This window comes from Ipomoea triloba, chromosome 15 (assembly GCF_003576645.1).
Source record: "Ipomoea triloba cultivar NCNSP0323 chromosome 15, ASM357664v1".
NCBI lineage: Eukaryota > Viridiplantae > Streptophyta > Magnoliopsida > Solanales > Convolvulaceae > Ipomoea > Ipomoea triloba.
This window is the reverse complement of record NC_044930.1, coordinates 14,824,085-14,849,984: the sequence shown is the minus strand read 5'-3', so window position 1 is coordinate 14,849,984 and position 25,900 is coordinate 14,824,085. Positions and strand designations below refer to the sequence as shown.

The following is a 25,900-nucleotide window of genomic DNA, read 5'->3' as shown; positions in this document are numbered from 1 at the left end:
CGATCAAGTATATTGCAAAAGAGACTCAATGTATTAGCTTTAATCTCTATTGAAAATGAGATTTTGGAAGAAGTTGATATCAAAAGTTTAGTGGATGATTTTGCATCTAAATGTGCACAACGATGTCACTTTTTAAATTTTTATACAATATTTATATTTTAAATTTTTGACACAACTTTTTGAACAACTATTATTTATATATAAAAATTACTTGAAAAAAAGGGGCCCAATTTAAGATATTGCACAGGACCCCAATTTTTATTGGAACGGCCCTATATATATATATATATATATATATATATATATATATATATATATATATATGTTTATAGCTTTCTTTTCTTTATATAAGACGAAATACACATAGAATGTATATGTACACACTAAAATATATTCTTAATGCTCTATTTACATAAACTGCTATACCATACGTAATTACGTATTCATACACATGAATATAAATACTTATCACACGCGCGATGCGCGATTAAACTAATGCCCAATGCATATTTTTAAATTAGTGTTCCTTAATTGGTTAAATAGTCATATAATAATGAGAGAGAAAAAAATACTACATTAATAAAAATTAAAGAAATTAAATAGTCTCGATGCTTATATATTTTAATAAAACATAACGAAATTGTAAATAGCTAAATTACAACTAAAGTAAGTAGAAACAAATAAACTACTTACGTGGGAGCAAATGATGTGTCATCATTGTCACTTGTTTGGACACCGGTCCGACCATTTAAAATCCATGTGTAATTGTATTTGTGATCAAGTACTTTATAGTTCATCCGGACAGGTTTAACAATGACATTTGAGATGATATACCATTTGTTGGTTTGTAAAGTGATATCATACATTTCAATGTCATTATTAAACACTATTGATTGAACCCGAGTTCCTTGCATTTAGATATAGCATTTACAATGATGTTGGTGGTGAATGAGAGCATCTTCATAATATTAATAATATTAATAATGATAAAAATAAAATAATAATAACAATAATAATAATAATAATAATAAAAGGGAGAAATTTTTTAATATTTACTTACAGTTTCATTCTCAAGGACGATGAGCATATACTTTTTCTCAGATGTTCTAATAGCGTTTTTTGGTTCGTTTTTCTTAATGACATGAACTGTACAACTCCAGCCCACAGTTTGTGTGTCAATATCAATTAACTTTACTACATTTGTCATGACTAATATCCTTGTGCCATGGAAAATATGTTCATAAAGGATGTTATGAAATAATATAATGTGAACCACAACATAAATTCAAAAACCATAGATTAGAGAGTTATGAGTAACTAAAATGTGTAGATTATAGAGGAATATAATGAGAACCACAACATTACATACAAGGATACAAGTATAGATGAATAGATTATACAATAGGTATATTTACATAACGATATTGAAGTTATATTAATTAATGAGTATACCATCATTGATTTTTAAAAAAAAAAAAATTTGTAATCATTATGAGTACAAATACAAATAATAGAATTAGCATGATAATATTTTGACAATCATACCTATAGAATGTCAAGTAGATAGTGTGTTGCAGAATATGTTAGATTTAGTTTTGGGTGAATACTTGTGAGAAGGGGATGGGTTTATATACTATTGTTTTGGGTAGAATAATGGTTTAGTTAGCAATCTATACAAAATTGTATTATAGAATCCTATTAAGACTTCAATATTCTAATTTTAAGTTAAGAATCTATACAGAATTGTATTATAGAATATTGCTAATTTGTTTGAAAACTACAATAAAGAAACAAATTGCCTAAAGAATTTAATGTTAAACTTTCGTTATAATTAACGGAAAGAATTTGGTAAAATTATAAATGATTGGGATATATTAGGAATTTAATTGGAGGTTGCACAATAAGAAGAACACAAAGTACAATATATTATAGCAGACTATTACACTAACATTTTTTTAGTTCCAGTTAGGGGTCTAACATTATTGACTCTTATTTTAAGTGTAGATTAATCATATAAATATAGATATATCACACGTAACATCATATTATATATATATTTCCATACTTCAAGAGAGGGATCCATACTCCATAGAAATTTTATAATAATTAAAATTTTACAAATAGAATAACGAAGTGGTCATAAACACTTGTTTTTCTTAGAAATCTTCAAGAAGTTTCAAGCCTACTCTTGAGCTTCTAAATATATATACAAATAACAGTATAACATGGCTTTGAAAATAAATTTGTTGTTGCCCAGATTTCAACCAAAGAACTCTCACATAAATCTTAAGGGAGTTTATTACTAAAATGGTCCATCGACTATTACGAAATTACCAATTTGGTCCTCAACAATTTTTCGTGACCAATTAAGTCCCTCGACTTTGAAAAATTTAACCAATTTTGTCCTCCGTTTATTTTTATGTTAAACATCCGTTAAATCGAGACTAAATTGATAATTTTGCTATAGTCAAGGGACCAAATTGGTAATTAATTTTCACTGAAATGGTCCCTTGACTATAGCAAAATTACCAATTTGGCCTTGATTTAACGGATGTTTAACAGCAAAATAAACGGAGGACCAAATTGGTTAAAATTTTCAAATTCGAGGGACTTAATTGTGTACGAAAAATTGTCGAGGACCAAATTAGTAATTTCGCAATAGTCGAGGGACCATTTCGGTAATAAACTCATCTTAAGGTTATGTCCATCAAGCCAAATTAATCCTTGTAAACAATTTTCGAAATACATTATATACATTAGATATATATAGCCGAAAAATATTTTGCCAAAGGTTAAATTAATATAAATAATATTGAAAATAATATTTTCTCAAAAAAGTACTTACCAAATTTTCGAGGTGTCACAAGTTCCCTCGTCTGACTACCCACCCTCTGCCGTTTCTGATCCACCACTACTATTTCATCACTCTCTCTCCCCTTATTAATAACCCCATGATTAAGCTCATTTATTTTAGGAAAACTCACAGATTGCCGAGTGGTACCATGCCAACTTTCCCCATTAATGACTCATCATTGTGCTTTAAATGCTCAGCATTAACGCTCGTAACGTTTGACATCCCATACCCACCGTCTTGTGAAACTAATGAAGTGTGCTTTGTGTGCGGTTCAATCAAAGATGATTGGGGTTACCCCCAGGTTGTGTTGGTCTCAAGGGAAGAAAAATTGGAAGTATTGGCAAGCCTTTAGTTTATAGAATATATAGCATGTTTCTCATTCGCCATAGTCATGGACCAATCAAAGAATAAAAGAATGAATGTTGTAGTAACAAAGAATGTATGAAGGAGGTTTAAATCAATTAAAGAAAGCTAGGAAATGAATTGCTAGTGGACATGATGCATCATAGTGTGTCTAAGGTCTAGGAGAATTGCCTTGCAAGATTGGTTATTCCCAGGAGGTTTTGCCAACGCCTTTCACCGATAGGTCTAGTAGGCTCTCCCTAGATTTGGAGTGTGTTTTAGGCAACTAAAGAGCTAAGGCGCATTTTTACAAACACCTAGCCTACACCACCTCTCCTACTCACACTTTTTAGGTCTAGAAATAGGAAATCAATGTTGATTGGAGCTACATCAATCCTAGCAATATCTTGCCTAGGTTTGATGCCTTAGATCATTCAATGAGATGGCCACCCTCATAGAAACCATACAATTCACCAACAATTGACAAGAATAATTCATCCCATCAATGCAACCAATCTCCAATTTGGAATTAAACAACTACACTAGCATCATGTCTTCATAATTCAATTCCTAATAAAGAATTTACCTACTCATGCTTTGGAATTGAAATAAACATTAACCTAATTGCACAAATTGAAAATAGCAATTGAATTCAAATTGAAAAGCAAATCAAAGTAGAGATTAGAATTTACCTAAGAACTTGCAATTGAAATCTAAAACAAATGTCTTCAAAGTTGATCTTCTACAAAAATCCTCTCTACAATCTAAGAATGTGTTCTAAGAATATGATCTACTACTCCCTAACTATTGCTGTGACACCCCATAATAAATTATTCCGGAATTACCCTCCATGATTATTTTCTAAAATTAAATCTATTCTTTCTAGTGAGCCCAATTCTTGAATTAAGAATATTTTCTAAGGTAATTCTAAATCAAAAGCCCAATTCCTTATACTAGTGTGTGTATATATTATTTCTAAGACATTTAATTCCTAATATTATGGGCTTTCTCCTTATTCTATGTATTCATTTATTTAAGAGATGAATCATTTGGCCCAATAATTATTCTTGTACATAGAATTGTTATAAAGGTTCAAGCCCATTCTTCATTAAATCCTTCACCCTAATATATACATACATGTATATATGTATTGAAGTATATATTCAAGAATTAGCCTTATCTAGAGATCACACTCTCTCTCTTCCCCTACTCTTCTTCTTCACGCCGTTCTTCCCCTTTCTCCTTCAAAAATTGATCTTCATTTCATATCCAAGATTCAAGCAAAGATCCTTCTTTTATTGTTCTTCAAGAAAGATCATGGTAAGAAAGATCATGGTAAGATCTTTCCTTTCCATGCATCCCCCCCCCCTTGTTGTTATCTTTATGAACTCTGTCATTCTCCTTGTGGTGGGTTTTCGGTTGATAGATGACCAAGGAAGTGGTAGCTTGCTAGGTTGAGCTCTTGGAGATTTTGGTTGGATAGCTAGCTTGAAAGGTAACACTCCATGTCTCACAAAACCTATTTTCACTCTCTTATATATGTGTATTTGGAATCCTAAGAATTATTCATTGAAATAGCTTGTGTATTGCTTTGATTCTTTAGCATATCTTGTGTATTCTTAGATTGTGTTGGTTGTTCTTGATTCTTGGTATGATTGTTGTTATTTTGAGGGATTCAATGTGTTATTTGACCTCTGAGATGTATATTCTGATCATATTCTGGGTACTGGAATGAGCTACTGTGTCTATCGTGTATATTGTTCTAAGTCTGTGATTCTGTGCGTTGGTGTTGTTCTTGCAGTGCGGACTAGCGGTATAATGTGTCCCGTGAAGCTGATCCGCAAGAACAAGGGCGATGTAGTGTGGCGGAGCGGTGTGGCCCGTGAGGGTACTCCGTCTCTTCTAGCTGTTCAGAGTGGCGGTGTAGAGGGTTCCGCCAGGTTGTTCCATCTGTTGTGTTTCTTTTACTGTTTCAGTATGTATTTTGTTGTCCAGTAACTTACTATTTTATCTTTGATTCCTGAGATGTATTCTGAGAGCTATGTTGAGTTTTTTACCTTGATTATTGAGTATTGATCTATCGTTCTTGACCCTCTATGTTAGAGCATTTGTTGAGTATTGTTGGTTTACTTCTTTGGTTGATACCCTAAGAGCATGAATCTAATATTCATCTTCTGAGTCTGAGTATTCTTCTGGATGAGTATTTCATTGGTATTGAGTATGAGTTTGGTATATGTTGTGATCTTGGATTCTTGTGATTGATTCTTTGAATTCCATGTTGTTGTGTATACCCCTTGGATTGGAGGAAATTGAGCTTTGGCTCCTATATATACATTATTATGGATTGGAGGAAATTGAGTTTCGGCTCCTTATGTGATATTATAAATTATATTGTGGATTAGAGGACTTTTGGTTTGGAGGAATTTTAGATAGGAGGCTGCGAGCTTCGGTCCAGATGGTGTGTGCAGTTGGACTGGTGTTTTGGATGAACTGGTGAACCCGGATGGACATGTGTTATGGATGGATGTGGAGTAAAGGTTGGAACAACCCTAAGCCTATCTTGTGTTCTTGGTTATGTCACTCTATGTTGAGTAATTTGAATCTATTGATTGGTTGGTTACCTTAATTGTTGTTCAGTTGAGGTTGTACTTTGTTTGAGTGTCTCTTTATTGAATTGGGGTCTTGTGGATTCATTCTTTGATATTGAGCTTGTTGAGATGTCTTTGGTTTATGTTTTATTCAACTTAATTGGTTGTTGAGTCTCTCGACATTTAAACAAGTATGGTTTCGTTGGCATATATTCTATATGCGTGAGTAAACTTATTTACAACACTATGGTATATTATGGTACTCTTACGAGTGCGAATGGAGTATTACTTAGCATTCCTTTGCTCATGTTTTATTAAATGTTTTCCAAGTATGGAGTAGAATCGGTACGTGAGCGCGCTAGTTTATCATTTTATTCCTCTTTTATGTTCTAGCTTGATAGTTTGATGTTTAGACATTTGGGCCTACGTGCCTTAGAACTTTGTTGGCTATAATACTGGAGTTATTATGTTTCAGTTTGAGGATTATTTGACTGTGCGGAACTAACCTTAGCACCTAGGTCTTGTGGACTTAGATGTGGCGTAGCACCCCGCCTGTGTTATAGATTCACTTCCACATTTCAGTTCTCTAAGTGTTGAGGTATCCATAGCTTTATCTTAAGATTATTGCTTTATCTCAGCCTATGATTTAGGGGTGTTACAATTGCCCTCCTCTAGATGTCTAAGTGTAAGTTCAAGTGTAAGTCCCCTGAAAATATCTAATCTAACCTTTTAAATAGCTTCCTTCAATGCACTTAATCAACATTTCTTGCCCAGAGTCGATTCCACGAGCGTGGATCGCTCGTGGACTTTTCACTTAAATTCCCTTCTTTCTTCTTCCCATGTTGTGGAGTTGGGGCATGGAAGTTTCTGGAAAGAAACCACAAACCAATGCACGACGACATGGACTTGGACGTAGAGCCATCAATTGTGCTTCCTCCTTGGTTGTTTCCTTGCCAAGCTCATATGATGTCTCCTTGAGTCCAAAAACCTACAAAACAATCTAAAGTGTACCAAGACTAGAACTTTGCAATGATTAACACATTAGAGCACAAAATACCATAGGTTAACCACAAAAGGATACCAAATAACACAATTTCACCCCTTATTTAGACCCTTAATCTAGGTATCATTGGCACCTATCAGAAACCATCAAGGTCGGATTCAGCACTAGCCAACAATTCACCGGAGCTGCCATCTGACATCAGCCTCGAGCTCTCTACCACGAACCAAATGGCTTCTCTATCCCTTCCATAAGCGTCTAAAAAACCAATGGTCAAAATTTATCTCCATGGCCTATTATTCCACACTGAAAGTAAAAGGAAGGTAACCTCTCATAACGCAAATCAATCCAAAACCAATCCCCACCTTTTTTTTTTTCATTTCATTTTCATCTTGGATTTCAGATGCTTTCCTTACACCATCAAAGTTACGCGAATCAACTTCTTCAAACGTCCCGACATGACTTCCGATGACCGTAGAAACTCTCTTGAACATAAATTCCGAAGGTAAATTGTGAACTTGGATCCAAAAAGAACACTAGTCTAAACTAATAGTCTAGGATCATCTTCTTTCTCCAAACGGAGCAAAACAAGATTTTGTTCATATGACCAAGGTCCATTATTCATCACCAATGATATGTCACGTTCATGAAAGAAGGTGAACAAGAATCTACTATGCCCTAGGTCTGTAATATAAATGCCCTTAACAGGACGCCAAGCTGTAGCCATCACATCCCTAAACACCACAAACTTTATCAGCTTATCCGTGACCACCCTTCCAACCATAGCAAATTGGTAATAAAAAATCAGTTGTTCACTCTCCTCCACCTCAACCACCACACCCTCATCGTCATCCACAATTGTTAACGCTTCACATGCATTAGCCAGAGCGCTTGGACCCCCCTTTCCATTGCTACAAATAGGAAAAACAAGGAAGACAGACGAGCAGACAAAACAACGAAATATGAAACCCTAGAAATTGACAAACTCTCTACAAAAGCCGAGAGAGAGGAAAACTAGAAGAAGATAGTTATGCACTATAAGTAACAAAGATTGGTGATTCCAACAATCTTCTAAACAACGTTTTTTTAGTTAAGATATTTAATTACATTTTAAGCGTTTTATCTTTTCACTTTAATCCTTGCACAATAAAATATAGTGATTCAAATGTGGGCATTGGAATCAAAATCAAAATTTTAAAAATAAAAATGAGTTTAGTATGAACTATGAAGTAGAAGTGTGAGTGTGTGACACTTAGACCCCGTTTACTAACTGGAAATTTTCTCCAATTTTTTGAAAATTTGGAAAATTGAAAAATAGAAAACAAAAAACATGTTTACTAGTACAATTTTCTATTTTGAAAATATGAAATAATTTTTCAGTTTTCTAGAAAACAAGAACACTATTAAAAACTGTTTTTTAAATGAAAAACATAATCAATTATCATCTATTAGACTATATGTCACTATAACCACATTCTCACCATTATCTACTTACATATTTGTTCATTACTATGATTACATTCATTATTATCTTCTATCTTTTCTACTTGCATTACTTATTTAAACATAACTTATTTGCTTATGTTTAAAATTATACATCATTCACGTTATCAAAATTAAAAATTAAAATCTATACCACGTTTTATATTTTGATTAAACTCAATTGATTATTCATTCGGATATTTTTAATTATGTTATATCGGATACAAGTTTAGTCTATATATCAGATATCAAAATTTCACATATATTATTATATTAGAATTCAAAATAAAAATTATATATTATATACATGTCATTCAAATGAATATATCCAAATATATTTTAAATATTAGCTCAAAAAATATTAATATTATCTAAATTAAATTTTATGTGAACTTAATAGGTTATTAGTTCGGATATATTTTAATTTATGTTATATAAAGATATAAATTTGGTTCGAATATCAAATGTAAATTTTTTTTACATATATTGAACTTAAAAGTAAAAAAATATATTTATTCTATTTAAAGCAAACTATTTCAAATATAAGATTTAAAAATCACTCGAAATTAAACTTATGGTTAATTTTATAACGTTAATCTAAAAAAATAAATTTCAAAAAATAAGTGTTAGTAAAAAAGTTTTCTAAATAAAAAACAGAGAATAAAAATTGAAAAATTAAAAAACAAAAAATAGAAAATAATTTTCTGTTAGTAAACATGTCTTAAAATTTCATTTACAAATAACATTAAAAAGAAGTCCCAAACATAGGGAAACGTTTTACATTTAAGCTGAAATTGAGGGGCGAAAAGTGAATTTTAAATATATAATAAAAAATTTATCCGTGCATCGCATTGAGTAATTGGACAATTATTTTGCTCTAATTCAAGCAAGAAAAACATCAAAAAAACATAATCGATCCAACCAATTTCATCAATTGCGCTATATAATATTCGATGTTATAATTTATATAATTGTATATCGATCCAAATATTCTTAAAATATTATAACAAATCTAATCCGTGCAACGCACGAGCGAAAATACCAGTAACATTAAAAAGAAGTCCCAAACATAGGGAAACGTTTTACATTTAATCTGAAATTGAGGGGCGAAAAGTGAATTTTAAATTTGTTCTCCCGCTCCCTCATAAGCAAACCCGCTCCTAAACCCCAAATCCTCTAAACCTGTTGAAACCTAAATGTGATTTGTATGCTGGGGAGTGAAAATGGGGAGCAGGTCGTGTTTGGCCGGAATGGAAGTTCCTATAATCGGCAGTGACGCCATCAAATGGATTCAGCTATCAGTTCCTTCGTCTGCTTCTACTCCGGCCGAGGCCGCCGCCGTGCTGCCGGATCATCTCAACAGAGATACCGCCTCCTACGCCGTATTTGGAAACCCTCCCACTTATCTAATTTGGTAAATTTTCATAGTTCACACACACATTTATGTATGTTAGAGCTGCATATTTTAGGTGTGTGAAGGAACTGCACTACTGCAGTAGAGTGCGGTTAATGTTACTGATATTTGTGTTGTTTTGGTTGCTAGTCTTTTTGAGCTTCTAGCGACTATGGTTGGAATTATCTGTAGTTCGGATTTCATATTTTAATTGATATCTATTATGCATTGTACTATTATAGCAGAATAATGGTGTGAAGCAAATTATCCTTCATCTTCAGTAGTTGACCTTCTTCATTTTTATCTATAGTTGTAATCTAAACTTGGGCAGAGTCAGTTTAGAATACTTGAATGCTAATTATCTGAAATTTTCATTTAACTTTGTGTGTGTTGTAAGGTGGGTAGCGTAGCAATGCACAGGCTTTCTCTCTTTCTTTCTTAAAGAGATTGGTTTTGAAGCCTTTTTGGCTTTCTTCCATGGGATTAAGTTCTGAATTGGTGAAAGTTGTTACTTGAATGTTATTGGCTTTTTGAGCTCCCATTTTTATCTCTGGTTTTCGTTTAATTGTAATTCATTAAGTGTTAACTGACATCAACTTCAAAATGAAATCACACTTTCTCATGTTCTCTAGTTGTATGTTAGCTTTGTTATGAAATGTATACTTACTGTGGAAATCTTAACCCATAAAATATTTAATTATAGGGTCAACTGGGTCTAGGGCACCTAAATAAATTGATATGGTTAAAATGTAAATTTATATACATCCTGCAATATTTATATTTTAAACTGAACCTCTATTAAGAATTTAAGATGCTTGTGCGGGGGCTTTTTCATAGTTTTCTTACTTCAAACTCTAATAAAATTGACATTGATACTTGTACTACAGGAGAATTAATAAGAGCCAGGCAAATGTTGTAGAGATAATGCAGCTAAATGATGATAAAGAGTTCCCAAATATTGGACTGCAGATTGTATTCACAGATGCACTTTTTCCATTTACTCTGATATGTGAAAATCAGGTTACCCTATTTTCAGCTAGTTCTAACATTTTTATTGTCTTGATCACTAAATTTCTGGTAGTGAGTTTAATGTATTCTCTTTGACAGGCTAATCTTTTGACTGGGGGACATTTCACACTTAATGCTTTGACAATCTCAGGGGTTGCTTACCTTATTAAACTTAAAGATGTTTCTACCTATATATCTAGTTCTGTTTTTCCATCTAGTGAGGTTATTGAGTGCAATACACAAATGAATCCTCATCATGGAGCAATAACAGCAGTCGCAGCAACATCAGGGTCTATAGTAGTTGGCAGGAATGATGGATCTGTCAGCTGTTTCCAACTTGGCATGGTCGAACCTAGTGCTCCAGGTTAAAAATAACTGTCATTCTATTGTTATTTTTGTTTGTTCTATATGCAATTACGTTTGGTTGTTGCTAGTATTGGGACATTATATGTGTATAGCTTTGGCTTGATATTTTGTCTCCTAGTATTGCTGCTATGCCATGCCTTTATGCCTTTTTCTTGTGGTTCTTACTAGTTCTGCTGTTATGCCCATATTGCTTGGTGTTAAAACTTGTCTTCCTAGTAATTAATGCAATTTACATTTGAAAAGAGAGTTTAAACATTTACTGACTGGTCCTTTCAAGTATTGGACCCATTGCTATGATTGAGTTTTTGGGTATTGGTTCCGTGCACTTGAAATTTCAGTAATGTTTTACACTTTAAGTATTGATCTTTTATCATACTATAATAATGAGTCTAACACCTTTTCCCTCTGGTAGGTTTTGTATATGAGCTTCGTGATGATGCTGGCTTTGGTCGTTTATGGGGCATAATGTCCAGGTAATTATAGTTATATTATGAATGATGCTTGATGTCAATTGAAATTAAACAACACTATTGTGCTCTTTTATTTCTTATATCATCATAAATGTTCTGTGCAGAGTTGCCTATATGATTGTAATGGGTACTTATTTATCCATTGCTTTCATTGTCTTTATTCTTTTACCCCTTTGAAGGGTTTGTTTCTGTAAGAACCTTTTATCATATAGCAATCCCCTGATTCTAGAACGTAGTTGATTACTTTGCATTATTATTTATATTGGAGCATTATTAGAAAAAGTGAACTGTATATATATGTGTGTGTGTGTGTGTGTATATATATATTTATTTATATTGCAATATTTATTTTGAAAGATTCAATGATGCTACAGTGAGATGAATCTTAATGTGTTATTTAAAAAAAAAATTTATTATTGTTATATTTAATTTTTAATTATATGAATGTTTTGAGTTGTTTATTCATTTTTCCCAGAGTTGTTTTATTTTATTTAAGGTGTTTGCATTTTCTCTTGTATTTTGGAGTAAAACCAATCTCCTTTAGAAATTTAAGAAACCAGTGTAGAGATCTTCATTGAGGGAAGCTTTGTTATAATCCTCTTAGGTAATTTCTTTGAGATAATGATATATAGTGCGTGATTCAATTAATATTCAGGAGAGGTTACAACTTGGAGGTCTAAAACATTTCAGGTTCAGTTGAAAGTAAACACAGAATAAAATGAAACACATTGTACTCTTCAGTAATGGCTATAAAACAAAATTTTGACGCTGAGTCCTGTAAACTGAGGGCTAAAGATTTAAAGATTTCTTCACATGTATATATATATATATATATATATATATATATATATATATACTAGAAAGTGATCAAACTAAATTTAAGGCCACATCATTGCCTTGGACATTGGCATTTTGTAGACATGAGGATACATGTTAGACAATTCAAAATTTCTGTAGTATTTTCGTTTTAAAGTATATTTTTATAGGACAATACATGTCCAGTTCAATGGCCATGTTTGTCCCATTATCTGAACAGAATTTGAAAATGATTCTTACAATCTTACATGTTTGAACTAAGTTTTGATGACATTTTTCAATGGACCATTTTCATTCTATAATTCTCTTTGGTATTTCATATCACTTTCTGTTAGGTTTATTTTTTATTTTTATTTTTTGTGGTGTATACTTGCCACTTGATTAATTAAAATTGGGTCTTTGTCTTGTCATGTCCTCTGTTCCGGAATTACCTATCTTCATGCCTGTGTCAGCCTGCCTGTTTCCTTGCTTCATCATGTATAGACAACAGGCTATGAATCTTTTTGTGAATCAATCTAACCTCTGTTTCTGCTTCAGAAAAGCAACTACATTTCCTCATTCAATATTTTAAAACTAAAAGAGAGTTCACTGTAATTTACCTTTATTTGTTTTAGTTGGCATTTGGAAGTTAAGAATTAAGATACTGTTATGTATTTTATAACAGGATATAGTATCTTGCTGAGAAATGGACATCTAGACCTTATCTATGCTGTTAACAACAACACAATATTGACATGCTCTCTTGTTATATGCATGTCATCTCTCATCTTAATTTGCATTCCTGCCATTCCATTACCAAGAATACCAAGGGGTTGTCATGTGCTTCTGAATGTTAATGGCATCTTGTCAACATACTTCTGAACATTCATAGCAATCTTATGCAATCATGTGTTTCAAATTTCAATAATATTCCCAAAGAACATTACTTCCCTGGTGACTACTGTTGCTTGTTTGCATTGGAAGGACATATCCATATCCTGTTTGCTCTCTATCTTATTAAACAGATTGTTTTGTCATCCATTGGCAAGATATATAGTGATCACTCATCACTGTTACCATCTTTTATTCTTTTTGCATTGGAAAGATGTATAGCTTTTAAGTTGCATCTGTGGTATGATTTTTGCTTATTGAACAACTTGTTTCATCATTCAGGAGCAGGACAGTTGCTGCAGTGCAGGATTTAGTAATATCAGAGCTGTGTCAGAAAAAACTTCTTTTTGTGCTCCACTCTGATGGAATATTACGGGTGTGGCACCTTTCAAATCGCTCCAAAGTTTTGACTCATAATATGACTGGTAAACTTTCCTGTTTTGCATCATCTTAAATAATCATTTACTTGATCCATTAAGAAATTCACTTAGTCATTGTTGGTTCTGACATATTTTCTGTATATTTTTGAAACTGCCTCCACAGAGACAACATCTGTAAGATTATGGGTGGGAAAGGAATCAAAGGATGATAGTGATACTAATATAGTTCCACTGGCAGTGTTACAGAAACATCATATGGTGAGTATCAATTAAAATTTAAAAATGTTCCATTGATATGTATCCTGCAATTTTCATTTCTTTAGCCTGCTATTTGTTGGATTTGAAGTACTTTGAACCTATATTTCACTGTTTCTGTTCTCATTTCTAATTATATTTTAAAGATAAAATTTGTTGGCCACAAAATAATAGCATCTGTAGCAGGTCATTAACTCAGTCTTGTGCTTTGTGGAAATTGGTATTATTGTGTGGATCTGGTAATAGAGGTAAGGCTGTGCAAATTTTCCTTCCTTAGATTCTGCATGATGGAGGAGCTTTTCACATTAGGTCTGACCTGTTTATTTTTGGAGCCTAAATAATGAGCATATTAGAGAAGCTCAGAATTATTGAGCTTTCTTAGGATGCTGTTTGATGTGATCTAGGATGTTATCTTTATCACAAAATACATCATTTTGAGCATCTTAAGTTTGTTGATTACGTTGTTCTTGTAGCCCAGTATTGTAGAACTCGGCCCAGGTGGCCTAGCTAGGCGCCCCTAGGCCGAGACAATTTAGGCAATAGTTGTCATTTTAGTTGGTGGGCCGACTAATCGGCTGGCATGGCTGATTTTATTCCATTTTATTTTAGGGTTGTTTCGCTCAAAATGATGTAGTTTTGACTTTTGAGTGAAAAAAACCCTAAAATCTGTTGTGTAAAAGGTGCCACGATCACCAAATCATAAAATCAAACATCAACATAGAGAAACCTGAGACTTGGAGATGCCATTGCCCAATCGCCCTTCACCACCGCTAGACAGCTCATGAGTCACAACGATGACCTCAACAGGGACGACAGCCCATCATCATAGCTAAGCGAGACTGTGGGAGATGCCATCGCCTATTGCAGTCTAGCAGTCTCGCCATTGCTGCTTGCCAGTTACTGAGTCCCCACCTCCACAATTTGCCCGGTCAACCATAGTCTTGGGTTTTGAGGTTTTCGACTTTTACTTTAACCACTTTGGAGGGTTTCAACTTTTCCATTTCCCACTTTGGAGTTTTCAATCGGTTTGGACTGTTGGTTTTGCTTTTTCCGTTTTGGCCTTCTGGATTATTATTAATTATTATAATATTATTTAATTGCTACTTGCCTAAATGAAGGTAAAAGAATAAGAAATGTGTGTGTGTGTGTGTGTGTGTGTTTTTTTTTTTTTTTTAAATACTTTGGCGCCTAGGTGCTAGGCACCCATCAACGGGCCAATGGGTGCCTAGTAAACCTTACAACATTGTTGTAGGCTTGTAGCCTTCTGTTTGTGCGATGCCTTTTATCAGCTTCTTGATCACAACGGTTTTTATTAATATGAAAGAATTTTTTCCAATGGATCCTCAGGTTTTCCCCTATTTATGCTTACAATGGTTTGACATTGATGTTTATGTTCTTCTGTTTTCCCTTTGTCAAGGAAGTTGGCGTGGAGATACTCTCTCTATATACCCTTTCTTTCAGTGTTGGGGACAGGATTGATTTGTCCTTGCAAGCTTCAACTCAAAGTATCCCTTTTGAGAAGGTAATAATTAGCTATCCTTCTGTTTTTTTTTTGTCCTTGTAATTCTTTTCCTATTAAGATTTAAGGCCAACTTGAGATATATTTGACTCAAATTATATGGGTACTGCCAGGGTGGCCTTATTGATCTGAGACTTACTCAAAACAAGTTATGGATGCTTAAAGAAGATGGATTGGTAATGCGAGAGTTATTTTATGAAAATATGGGAGAGTAAGTTGATCACCCTCATCGTGGTGCCAGAATATATATTACCAATTTTAGGTTCCTGTTTCTCCTTTCTGTTTTCCTTTGCTTCATTATGGAAGAGTAACATGAGAGTTATTTTATGAAAATATGGAAGATTAAGTTCATCTGGTATGAGAATATATATTAACAAATTAATTTCCTGTTTCTGATTTCTCTTTGCTTGAACGAACTGTGGTCAATTGGAGAGAGTTTGCTTCAGTCTGTTTTCAGATGCCTCTTTTACCAGAGCTTGCTAAATATGATAAGCAAACTTGTTTGGTTTCTACTCTGTTTATTTCAAGTGTCACTATCTGCTTGTGTATTACTGATACCGAAATTTTGAATGTTTTATAGGGGATTAGTTCATTGCTACTCTTTACAGGAAGCATTTGTTGCTGACCAGCTATTCCAAAGCTTTGAAAATTCTTCAGATGATCTACTTTGGCTTTCTGATGCTGTATTATCATCTTCAAAGGTGGTATAGATATCCTCTTTATCTTGAGAGTACTTCCTCTTTGTCCATATTAACATTCTTTATGCATAGATCAGATTGGACTTAGCTCAACACGGAATTTTAGTTAAAGAGCAAAATAAATAAGATGTATTCTCACTCAATACATAGTCTGGTACTCTGATATGCTGCACTGTCAGTTTGTCACCCCCACCTACCTATGTGATCTTAGTCTCATCAGAAAACAAATTGTACAATTCAGGTGCTAGCATGATTTGCATCTTGGCCTCATATCAATGTTCACCCAAGAGTTATTTCAAAACTTGATTATATTGTGAATGACCAAGTGCTATAATTGTCTTTACTAGTCTGTGCAACTGATTCCAAGTTACTTCTACTGATTACTGTTGTGTGCCCTTTGCTCTATATTAACTAAAGTTTCTTAACTTGTATTATTATTATTTTTTAAATTTTGTTTGCAGGATGAAATTGCTTCCTTTGTGTCTTATATCTTCCTGCGTAGGTTGCTTCTTCCAGGCATTCATCATAATACCATTCTAAGGGCAACCTTACGAGACTATAACAAGCACTTCACTGATTCTGAGTTTGATTCCTTGACTATTGATGGGCTAAAAAATGAAATCCTGTCACTTATTGAGCATCAGGTTTTTCTCTTGTTGGTTTCTTTTCTTTCCTTTTAAAGATTTCTTTTTGTTTTGTTTTGGTTGGGTTAAGGGAAGGTCGGATGAAGCCTTCAACTCAGTTAATTATACTTTTTTTTTGTGATAGGGTGGTGCTGAAAGTCCAGTTTCAATAGTTTACAGCTGGAAATCATTTTGTACACGCTATTTCAATAATTGGTGCCACTACAATGCAGCTTGTGCTTTGCTTGTTGATTCATCCACGGGAGCTATTGGCTTAATTAGGAAAAATACAATTTCTTTATGCCGCAGTTTGGAGAACATTGAGCTTCTCATCTTTGGTATGTTGGGAACAACTTTTTAGTTAGTACGGACTATAATTTTTGCTGTGAATGTCTCCTATGCTAAGCATTCTATTGTTTATATATTCCAAGGTTCTTTTGATGAGTTTGGGAATACTTCAAGCTCTGGGTTGAACTTCTCTGCTGATGATCTTGAAAGAGAAGTTCTCTTTGAGGTCCTGCAGTGCATTAGTAATCTCAGTCAACAGTTGGGCCGAGCTTCTTCAGCAATATATTATGAGGCACTCCTTAGAACACCAAACGTATCACCTGAAGATGTTACTGTTCGCTTGCTGAAGACTGTAGAATCTGGATATAGTCCATCAACAGCATATCTTCACTCAGAACTTGGAGCTGATGTGGCTCGGGATAAGGAAATATCTAACCACAAAAGTCTTAGGAGATTTTCTGTGAATATGTTTTTGTCCCTACACAATTTGTGCACAAGAGCTATTACATGGGGAAAAGTCCTTGATGTGATTGAGAGTTATTTGAAGTATCTTGTGCCTCTCAAAATTGTACAAGATTTCAATTCTCAAGCAGTGTTCAATATCAACACTGCTGTTACAGTGCAGGCTACTTCCCAAGTTGCTAAAGTGATGTTTGAATCTACACTAGATGTATATATGCTTCTAAGCTATATGCTTAGCACAAGTGGTAAGGTTAGTTTTCGTTCTCTATTCAAGAAAGTTTGATAAAGTATGATATTCATGATGATGTTTTTTCCTTTTAATTTCAAAAGGACAGTTTTAAAGAATGAAATTACCCCCTTGCCCCCAAAAAAGAAAAGAACAAAAAAAAACCAACAGTATACTTATATCGTTGGACTACCTTCCACCTGTAGCATTGCTGGCAATGAAACAATGGGACTTCTACATGTGACTTCTTTATGAATTTGTGTGTATTACAGTTTCTCAAGATGGAAGTGTTGTGGTTTTAAAATTTTTTAAAATCATTTTTAAAACAGCTGGCCATAGTTAATGTAATGCTTAGGCTATGGTTTGCATTAGGAAACCTTTGTATATTGATCTGTCTTTGACTGATGACATGGACTTTTCTTTTTATTGATGATGGCATTTTAGTGTAGTATAAAACAAACATGAAGTGCATGCTACAAAGTACAAACTGCTTGATGAATTTTATCTTGTAATTTAGGAACCTAAAGTGCATTCACTTGCAGATCCACTTGTCTCAGAATGATGTTTCAAGAATTAAACTTGAGCTCGTTCCTATGATCCAAGAGATGCTTACTGAATGGCATATCATCCACTTCTTTGCAACCACACCATCTGAATCTCCTGTCTTTGAAGATTTTAGCTCTCAACTTTCATCATTGCATCTTGGTATGATTCTGCTAACATTTTCCTGAGGAAGGCTACTTTTCACTATTGCTTTGTTGTTAATGTGTTACAGAGAATGGAATGCTTTTTAACAGTAACATTGCCCTTCCTAGTACTTATCCTGGTTTTATAGGGCTTTGTGAAGTGAATAGTTCTCAGTCAGTTGTAAAGTCTTAGCAATTGAATTTGAAAATGATATCAGCAGTTACCAAGATAATCCTCATGGATGCCATGTTTTGGAATAAAAATAGAACAGAACCATCTAATGGGAAAACACAATACTAGCCTGTTTGATAAATGCAATATTAATCTCATTATTTTACTTTCAGGATGCAATCATGCAAGAAATGTTTATTTAGAGATATAACTACTACAATTTTCATTGTCTTGGTTTTACTCTTGATAGTGATAGTGATTGCTATTTCAATTTGTTTTGCTAACTGTAAAGATAACCACTTGAACTCCTGAAGAGAGAAAAAATAATAGGAAAGTATTGTTTCCTTCTGGTATCTCCATCCTCTTTATTAGTGTATAAAGCTCATACTACTCTTGCTATGGGCAGATAGCAATGAACAGAGATCATGGAATGAGAAGCTTGGAAAATCTGATTTCACACTTGCTTTTCTCCTGCTGCTTAGCATCCAAGGTTCCTCAGAAGGCCAGAGCCATCTCTCTTTTAGATATCTTCCAGATCCTGCAAGCATAACAAATTCTGTGCAGCAATTTACTAGCTGGATAATTTGGGGTAGAAAAGACGAAGAATCTTCAGTTTTTTTGAGTCATTCTGTTGAGCTTGCTCTTATCTTGCTTAGACATGGCCAGTATGATGCTGTTGAGGTTTGTAGCTATGTTTTTAATCTTAATGTGAATGAACCTAATTTTTATGATGGTAGCTGAAACAAAATCTTGTTTCATCCAGTACATGCTCAATTTGGTAGAGTCATATTTGCGGAAGGAGAAGACATCTGAAAGTCTTCAAAGTGTGAGTGGAGAGTGGTCCAAAATTCTCCATCTTCTTGGTTGTTCCCTTATTGCCCAAACACAGCGTGGTTTGCATGGAATGCTGAAAGAGAGAAAGATTTGTGAAGCGGTGCGCTGCTTTTTTAGGTAACCATCTTGTTTAATCATCTAACATATTCATCATAATCATCACCATCATCTTGCATTAGTATTATCTATTTATCTACATCCTAAGAACACTTGGACACTCATAGGTTTAGTTAAGTGCAACAGCATGGGCAGATATTTTTTGTGGTCAAAATTTTCTTTTGGCTGGGAATGTTTTGCTTTGGAAATCTGTCTTGCAAATTTACAGTTACATAGCATTCTGACTAGAAAGATAATTTGCATGTTTGACAAAGCTTATTTAATTAGAGTATTGATTGAATAATTTATTTTGAACATGTTTGTATTTTGTAAAGTATATGGATTACAAATTGTAAAGCACCTTTTAGCTTCACTGGTTGTATGCATTAATTGTAATCCATAGAATTTGGGATTGAACGTGATTTAGGGGCTCTGTATGGCTATAGGAATCCCTGTAAATATTGGCCATATTGTATCTTCCTATTGTTAACACATGCTGTTGGACAATTCTCTCACGATTTATCAACATTGATTCCTGTCTTTTATTCTGGTCTGCACAAGATTATTTAAACCTATAACCCATAAGCATTTGAATTGATTATTTGATTATTCACAATCAATAATCATAAACCATAATCATGACCTGCTATCATAAGCTTTACAAAACAGAACCAGTGTGTAGAACCTCAGTAGATTGCTAATATCTTATTTGGAGCAGTTCACACTTTGATATTATGCCCTATTTTACTGTTTCCTCATATGGATTGAAATTACGTAATTGAAATATTATTTTCTTTTTATTTATTTATTTTTTAAATTTTTTGCATATAATGCACAAGTTCTTTATTTGAGAGATTCAAATTTCTCTGGATGCCTCAAGTGAAAATTTTGAAGTTCCTTTTTTTCTTTCTTCTGTTCATCTATTCTTATATAGGCTACTGTTTTGGCTGATGTAGACTAATCCCCTCTTCTTTTTTATAATTCTGTTGACTAGTAAAACCTGTGGCATTGGAAAATTTTAAATGTAGCTGCCAATAAGATTATGTAAAAATATGATTAAATTGTTGACATGAGTATATGTGCAACCTTTTATCATCTTTTTAATGCTTTGGTCTGTGTTGTTTTATTTATTTATTGTACTACTTGCACTGAATGTGATGAATCCAGATAATAATATTATATTGTCTCTCTCAAAAGAAGATGAGAACTAAGGGAGACACCATTTTCTTTCATAAGCATGCTTAGTGTTTTGAAGCTTATTTTCCCATCTATGTTTTCCTTGATCTTTGTTCAATTATTGGTTTAAAAAATAACTTTTTTGCTAGAACTCCCTTGTAGTGTTAAAGTTCTAACTTTTGTGTTCAGAGCTGCATCTGCTCAAGGAGCTTCAAAGGCTTTGCAAAGTTTGCCATATGAAGCTGGATGGCTGCATCTTGGTTTAAGTACGTTAATTAATGTTCTTGCAATGTCATATGAGAAGTTCTAATTATTAAACTATAATCTTACCTTGTTAAATGTTATTTTACATCTAGTTCACAGTACCTCGACTCCTTCATTCAAGCTTCACTACTATCAATGGGCAATGCAGATCTTTGAGCAATATAGTATGAGCCAGGCTGCTTGCCAATTTGCACTTGCTGCACTTGAGCTAGTTGATGAATCTCTTGGTCCTAAAGATGGTGACTTAAAGGTTGATCCTGTTGATGAATCACCATCTGCTGTTAAGGGACGACTTTGGGCAAATGTGTTCAAGTTTACTCTAGATCTTAACTTGTATTATGATGCATACTGTGCAATAATCTCAAATCCAGACGAGGAAAGCAAAAACATATGTTTGAGGCGTTTTGTTATTGTTCTATATGAGCGTGGAGCAGTAAAGGTGTAGTTTCATTTTCTTTTTATTCCCCTGCCTTAATGACTGTGTCTTCCCTCTTCTCTCTCTCTTCTTTTTGTGCATCCATCTCTGCAATTATATATTAATGTATATGAGACGGTAAATTATTTTGGCAGAGAAGTGTTCATTGTGCTGTATTTTAACACTGATGCTGTTGGCAACATACTATTTTCAGTTGTCACTATGAGATATTGGAATGATGATTGCTCTGAATTGTTATTCCAAAACTTGGAAGAAACCCTAGGAAGAGCAGCACATCTGAAATGCTCAGTTAAATGGATATGGAAACTTGTTGCTGTGTGCTTATTAATATTCAGAAAAATTCTTTGTTGTAATCTTCCCAATTACTTATACTTCTTTTAGTCATCAATTCTCTTTGAACACTAACGGTCATTTAAGGATATCCATATACTTGATGCTTCTGAAACCTTCCCGTCCTATCCCCAAGCCAAAAAACCAAAGAAAATAAAAAGTGAAGAACATCAGTGTTTGGTTATTAAGTTTTTTTTTTTTTATTTTATATTTTATATGTGTGTTAGGTGTGCTCTAAAAATATTGACCAAATTACTCATACTCATGCTCTGCATTTATTTTGTTCCAGATTCTTTGTAATGGACAACTACCTTTTATTGGCTTAACAGATAAGGTGGAAAGAGAGCTTGCTTGGAAGGTTTGTGACATATATTTAAAATGGATAAAATGCTTGGATCTTATGCAAGTATGATGTAGTGTTCCTACTTCCCATCTGCAGGCTGAGCGTTCAGATGTTTCAACCAAACCAAACCCATTTAGGTTGCTCTATGCATTTGAGATGCAGAGACATAATTGGCGCAAAGCAGCAAGTTATATTTACTTGTATTCTTCTCAATTAAGAACTGTAGCAGACATCAAAGATCACCAGCGGCGTTCCCTGCTTCTGCAGGAGAGGCTGAATGGGCTTTCTGCTTCTATTAATGCTCTGCAACTTGTTCATCCTACCCATGCTTGGATTGATGGTCCACATGATGACAGTTCTCCTGATAAAGATACCTCTCCAAGTAAAAAGGCTAGGATAGCTGTGGAAGGCAATTGTAAATTAAAGCTTCAACATTAAAATTATTTTTTACAACATATCTTGTATTTTTTTTCCTGTTGAGTAATATCTTCTTTTTTCAACTCCTATTTTGAACTCAATGGCTATAAATAATTGCATTTTTATTTTTTACTTATATATAATTTTTCTCCCATTTAGCTGCTGGTGATGGTTCTCCAACTCAAAGGCGAAGGTCCTACATAGATGTTCAGAAGCTTGAGAATGAGTTCATTTTGACATCAGCTGAATATTTGCTCTCACTGGCAAATATTAAATGGACTTTTGCAGGTATTTTCCATTTTAGCAATGTATCTCAGTATCTACTAGTACTTCTGCAAGTAAATCTGAAGCTGGAAAATATTGGATTTCATAAACTTGTTAGAGTTCTTTTGTGCATTCATAAATGATATTTAATTTTTAGCAGCACCATTTTGTGCATTATCCAAATCCTCCTTTTGCATGTGAAGAAAATTAATTATAAAAAGGAACATATTTGGTGATACATGTCTTAAATTCATCTGCCTACATGTCTAATATCTGAACTTTAAAATATTGTACATCTGCATGGCTTTCTAAAATATTAATTTGCCAATTCTTTCTTTTTGTTCTTTGAGGTACTGAGAAGCCTCCACCAGATATAGTTGACCTGTTGGTCGAGTCAAATCTGTATGATATGGCTTTTACAGTAATTCTAAAATTTTGGAAGGGTTCAGCTTTGAAGAGGTAAATTAGTATTTTAGGTTTTCTCAGTAAGAGTTGTAAAGAAGTTGTACTTCCTACATTTGTCATCATTCAAATTCAATGTTCTGTGTTTTCCAGGGAACTTGAAAAGGTCTTTGCCACAATGGCATTAAAATGCTGCCCAAGCAGGCTACACCCCTCATCAATTGGGTGAGATATTGCAAATATCTTTTTCTTTTCTTTTGATTTGCTTTTAATTATAAAAATAAGTGCAAGTATTGTTTTTCATCAGTTTTTTTATGAGTCTTGTAAGTAAATCTATTTTGAATTCTCAGGAATGAGTATAGAATGAAGAACCTTCTTTTGATGACATCACATGATGAGATCATTGCCAATGGTTCACCTGATGCAGCTCCAATACCACAACAATCCAATGGCAATGGCCAGTGGGAAACTCTTGAGCTCTATCTTGTCAGTATATTGTTCATCCTTTTGGCTATCACTTACAATATTATTTTACATCTAAAATTCTATGCTTTTAACTTTGGTCATAATTTGCTTGCACTTATAGCCTTCAATGCTTTGATCTTCTGTTTGTAGAACTGCACATGCAGTAATTTGAGCTATTTCACCCACCCCTCAACCCCCCTCTCCCTTGATGGGATTTCTATAAGGTGGTTTTTAACAAAACACCAGTTACTTACTTTTATGATGTTGAGAAAGGTGGAATTGATAAATTTCCTTGTTTTCTAGTTTGAATTATGGGGGTTTTGACATCAGCATGACTAGAGCAAGCATATTTTTCTATATAATAGCAACTAAAGCTGTCTTACATACTATTATTATGTTTGTATTGCCTTGCAGGATAAATATGAAGGTTTTCATGCCAGATTACCTGTTGTGGTTGCAGAAACTCTTCTTGCAGCTGATCCTCAGATTGAGTTACCCCTTTGGTTGGTTCAAATGTTCAAGGTAAATTTTCTCTTTACCTAAGAGACATTAAACAATATGGTTGAGACCCTGACTTGTGCATTTAGGATGGCTTTTCATGTTGCTTTCTTAATATGTCCGGGTGGGAATTGCTTAAGTTACTGCATAAATCTCCAAAGGCATTTGTTTTTATTACCTCATCATCACCAATTTATAACTATGATCACTAGTAGAGTGTTTGTAATTATGTACCCAACTTCATAACTAATGTTTCGTATGTGTGCCATAGAGTGTTCAACGAGAAAGTAGTTGGGGAATGGCTGGAAGTGAGTCAAACCCAGCATCCTTGTTTCGACTATATGTTGATTATGGACGATTCACCGAAGCAACTAATTTACTTCTGGAGTACATTGAATCTTTTGCATGTCTGGTATGTTTTTTTTTTTTTTCTCATTTGCTGTGCTTTGCATTTGAAATCTGATAGCCCTGTGATATATCTACATTACTTTTTTTTACATCTCTGTTGCTTATAGAATGATATTTCTGTCTTTGCATTTGTCCACTAATGAATGTTTAGGTCAAAGCAACACATCAGTTTGTGAGCTTGTATAAACTCTCGTGTTTCCCCCCATAATGAACAACGATACTGAGTACAACTGTCAAATGGTCATTCCTTTCTATCTTCTCTTTTTAGCAACTGAATGTGCAAAGGGGCAGAGAGTTATTGTATTCTTTTGTTGGTTTTAGTCTGGTGAAAATGATGGCTGGTTTGAATTGGACTGCTAAATACTTTGTATTAAATATCCATAATCTTTCTATTTTCACCATATGCAGAGACCAATGGACATAATTCGTCGTAAAAGATCATCAGCAGTTTGGTTTCCTTATACTCTTATTGAGCGGTTGTGGTGCCAGCTCGAGCAATCTATCAAATTGGGTCACATGGTTGATCAAAGTGAAAAGCTGAAAAAGATGCTGCATACAGCTCTGCAGAACCATCTAAATCTTGTATGCTTGTTTTGTGGCAATATTTACTCAATATCGGGATACATGTTGCCAACGTGTAGGGTCCTTAGCATGTGTTTCTTGTTTTCAGGTTAAAGTGGATTCAGATGATGTGCTGTCTTCTGCAGCCTAGTATGATCCTGCATCTTTGTCCTTTTTAGCCTATGAACGATGGGACTGCATTCTTCATATTATAGGATGCTCCACTTCACTATTTTAGCGGGCATGCATGCAGTTGAACACCTGGTGGAAGATGAAATTTGTGTGGGGTAGCCAATGCTCCCTCCTATACCCAATTCTCCCTTCAGAGAGCAAGACGTTTGGGCATTAACGTTCTAACAAGGTAAATATGTCTGCTGACTGAAAACCCCATGCCATCCTCACCCCTTGATAGAAAGATTCACCTAGTTGCATGTATATGAAAAATTGTGTTATCGGTTGCACAGCTTGCAATGTTTACTGATGGAAAATCTGGATTCACATGAAATCCAGGTGATCTTAAATTTATTAGATCGCTGCGCAATTGAGTTGAGTAATTTTGAAATTATTATTACAAAACATCACCCCATTTGCCATTTCTTGTTACAACTTTGTTTGCTTAGCCGTCTAGTCTAGTCTACTCAAGTCAAAGATATACTTTTATTTGGTGGTTGTCTGGTGAATCGGTGATGATAGCTGTTAGCTGCCATATATTCATCTTTTTCTAAAGAGTGTCTTTTGGATCATATGTTTCATTACAAAATTTAATTTCCATTAGAAATGTGTTATTTGTATCAAGTTTTACACTTGTTATTACTCTTTATATTCATTATCATTCCTTACATGTCAAACGAATACGGAACAGATGTTATGAGAATGAATTTTCATTTGTTTTTTTTTGGGTTCACGAG

The 25,900-nt window shown here is 33.9% G+C and overlaps 1 protein-coding gene across 4 annotated transcripts; it reads left to right on the top strand.

The window, feature by feature from the left end:
* The first annotated feature begins 4,578 nt into the window (after positions 1-4,578).
* LOC116006498 (nuclear pore complex protein NUP160) lies at positions 4,579-25,787 on the top strand. 4 transcript variants are annotated; one of them, XM_031246902.1, is made up of 28 exons: positions 4,579-4,691; positions 4,998-5,136; positions 10,547-10,679; positions 10,767-11,031; positions 11,446-11,506; positions 13,472-13,614; positions 13,733-13,827; positions 15,242-15,346; positions 15,457-15,554; positions 15,924-16,044; positions 16,503-16,685; positions 16,810-17,002; positions 17,096-17,664; positions 18,183-18,345; positions 18,905-19,179; positions 19,262-19,449; positions 20,794-20,870; positions 20,961-21,307; positions 21,924-21,992; positions 22,074-22,392; positions 22,554-22,682; positions 23,009-23,117; positions 23,214-23,285; positions 23,411-23,546; positions 23,940-24,047; positions 24,295-24,435; positions 24,840-25,013; positions 25,102-25,787. In XM_031246902.1, exons 2-28 carry the CDS (start codon positions 5,015-5,017, stop codon positions 25,141-25,143), a joined length of 4,437 nt encoding a protein of 1,478 aa, XP_031102762.1. In that variant the 5' UTR covers positions 4,579-4,691; positions 4,998-5,014; the 3' UTR covers positions 25,144-25,787. The 4 variants fall into 4 exon arrangements, with proteins under 4 accessions (XP_031102762.1, XP_031102760.1, XP_031102759.1 ...); XM_031246900.1 differs by lacking the exons at positions 4,579-4,691; positions 4,998-5,136 and adding an exon at positions 9,424-9,680 and having other exon boundaries at positions 22,074-22,359; XM_031246899.1 differs by lacking the exons at positions 4,579-4,691; positions 4,998-5,136 and adding an exon at positions 9,424-9,680 and having other exon boundaries at positions 22,074-22,386.
* The last annotated feature ends 113 nt before the right edge of the window (positions 25,788-25,900 follow it).

Excerpts from the sequence above, each read along its gene's own strand:
- LOC116006498 (XM_031246898.1), top strand. The coding sequence starts at position 9,490 with ATGGGGAGCAGGTCGTGTTTGGCCGGAATGGAAGTTCCTATAATCGGC. Across the intron at positions 23,118-23,213 it reads AAGGGTTCAGCTTTGAAGAG|GGAACTTGAAAAGGTCTTTG; the intron begins GTAAATTAGTAT and ends TGTGTTTTCCAG. Across the intron at positions 25,014-25,101 it reads TGCAGAACCATCTAAATCTT|GTTAAAGTGGATTCAGATGA; the intron begins GTATGCTTGTTT and ends TCTTGTTTTCAG.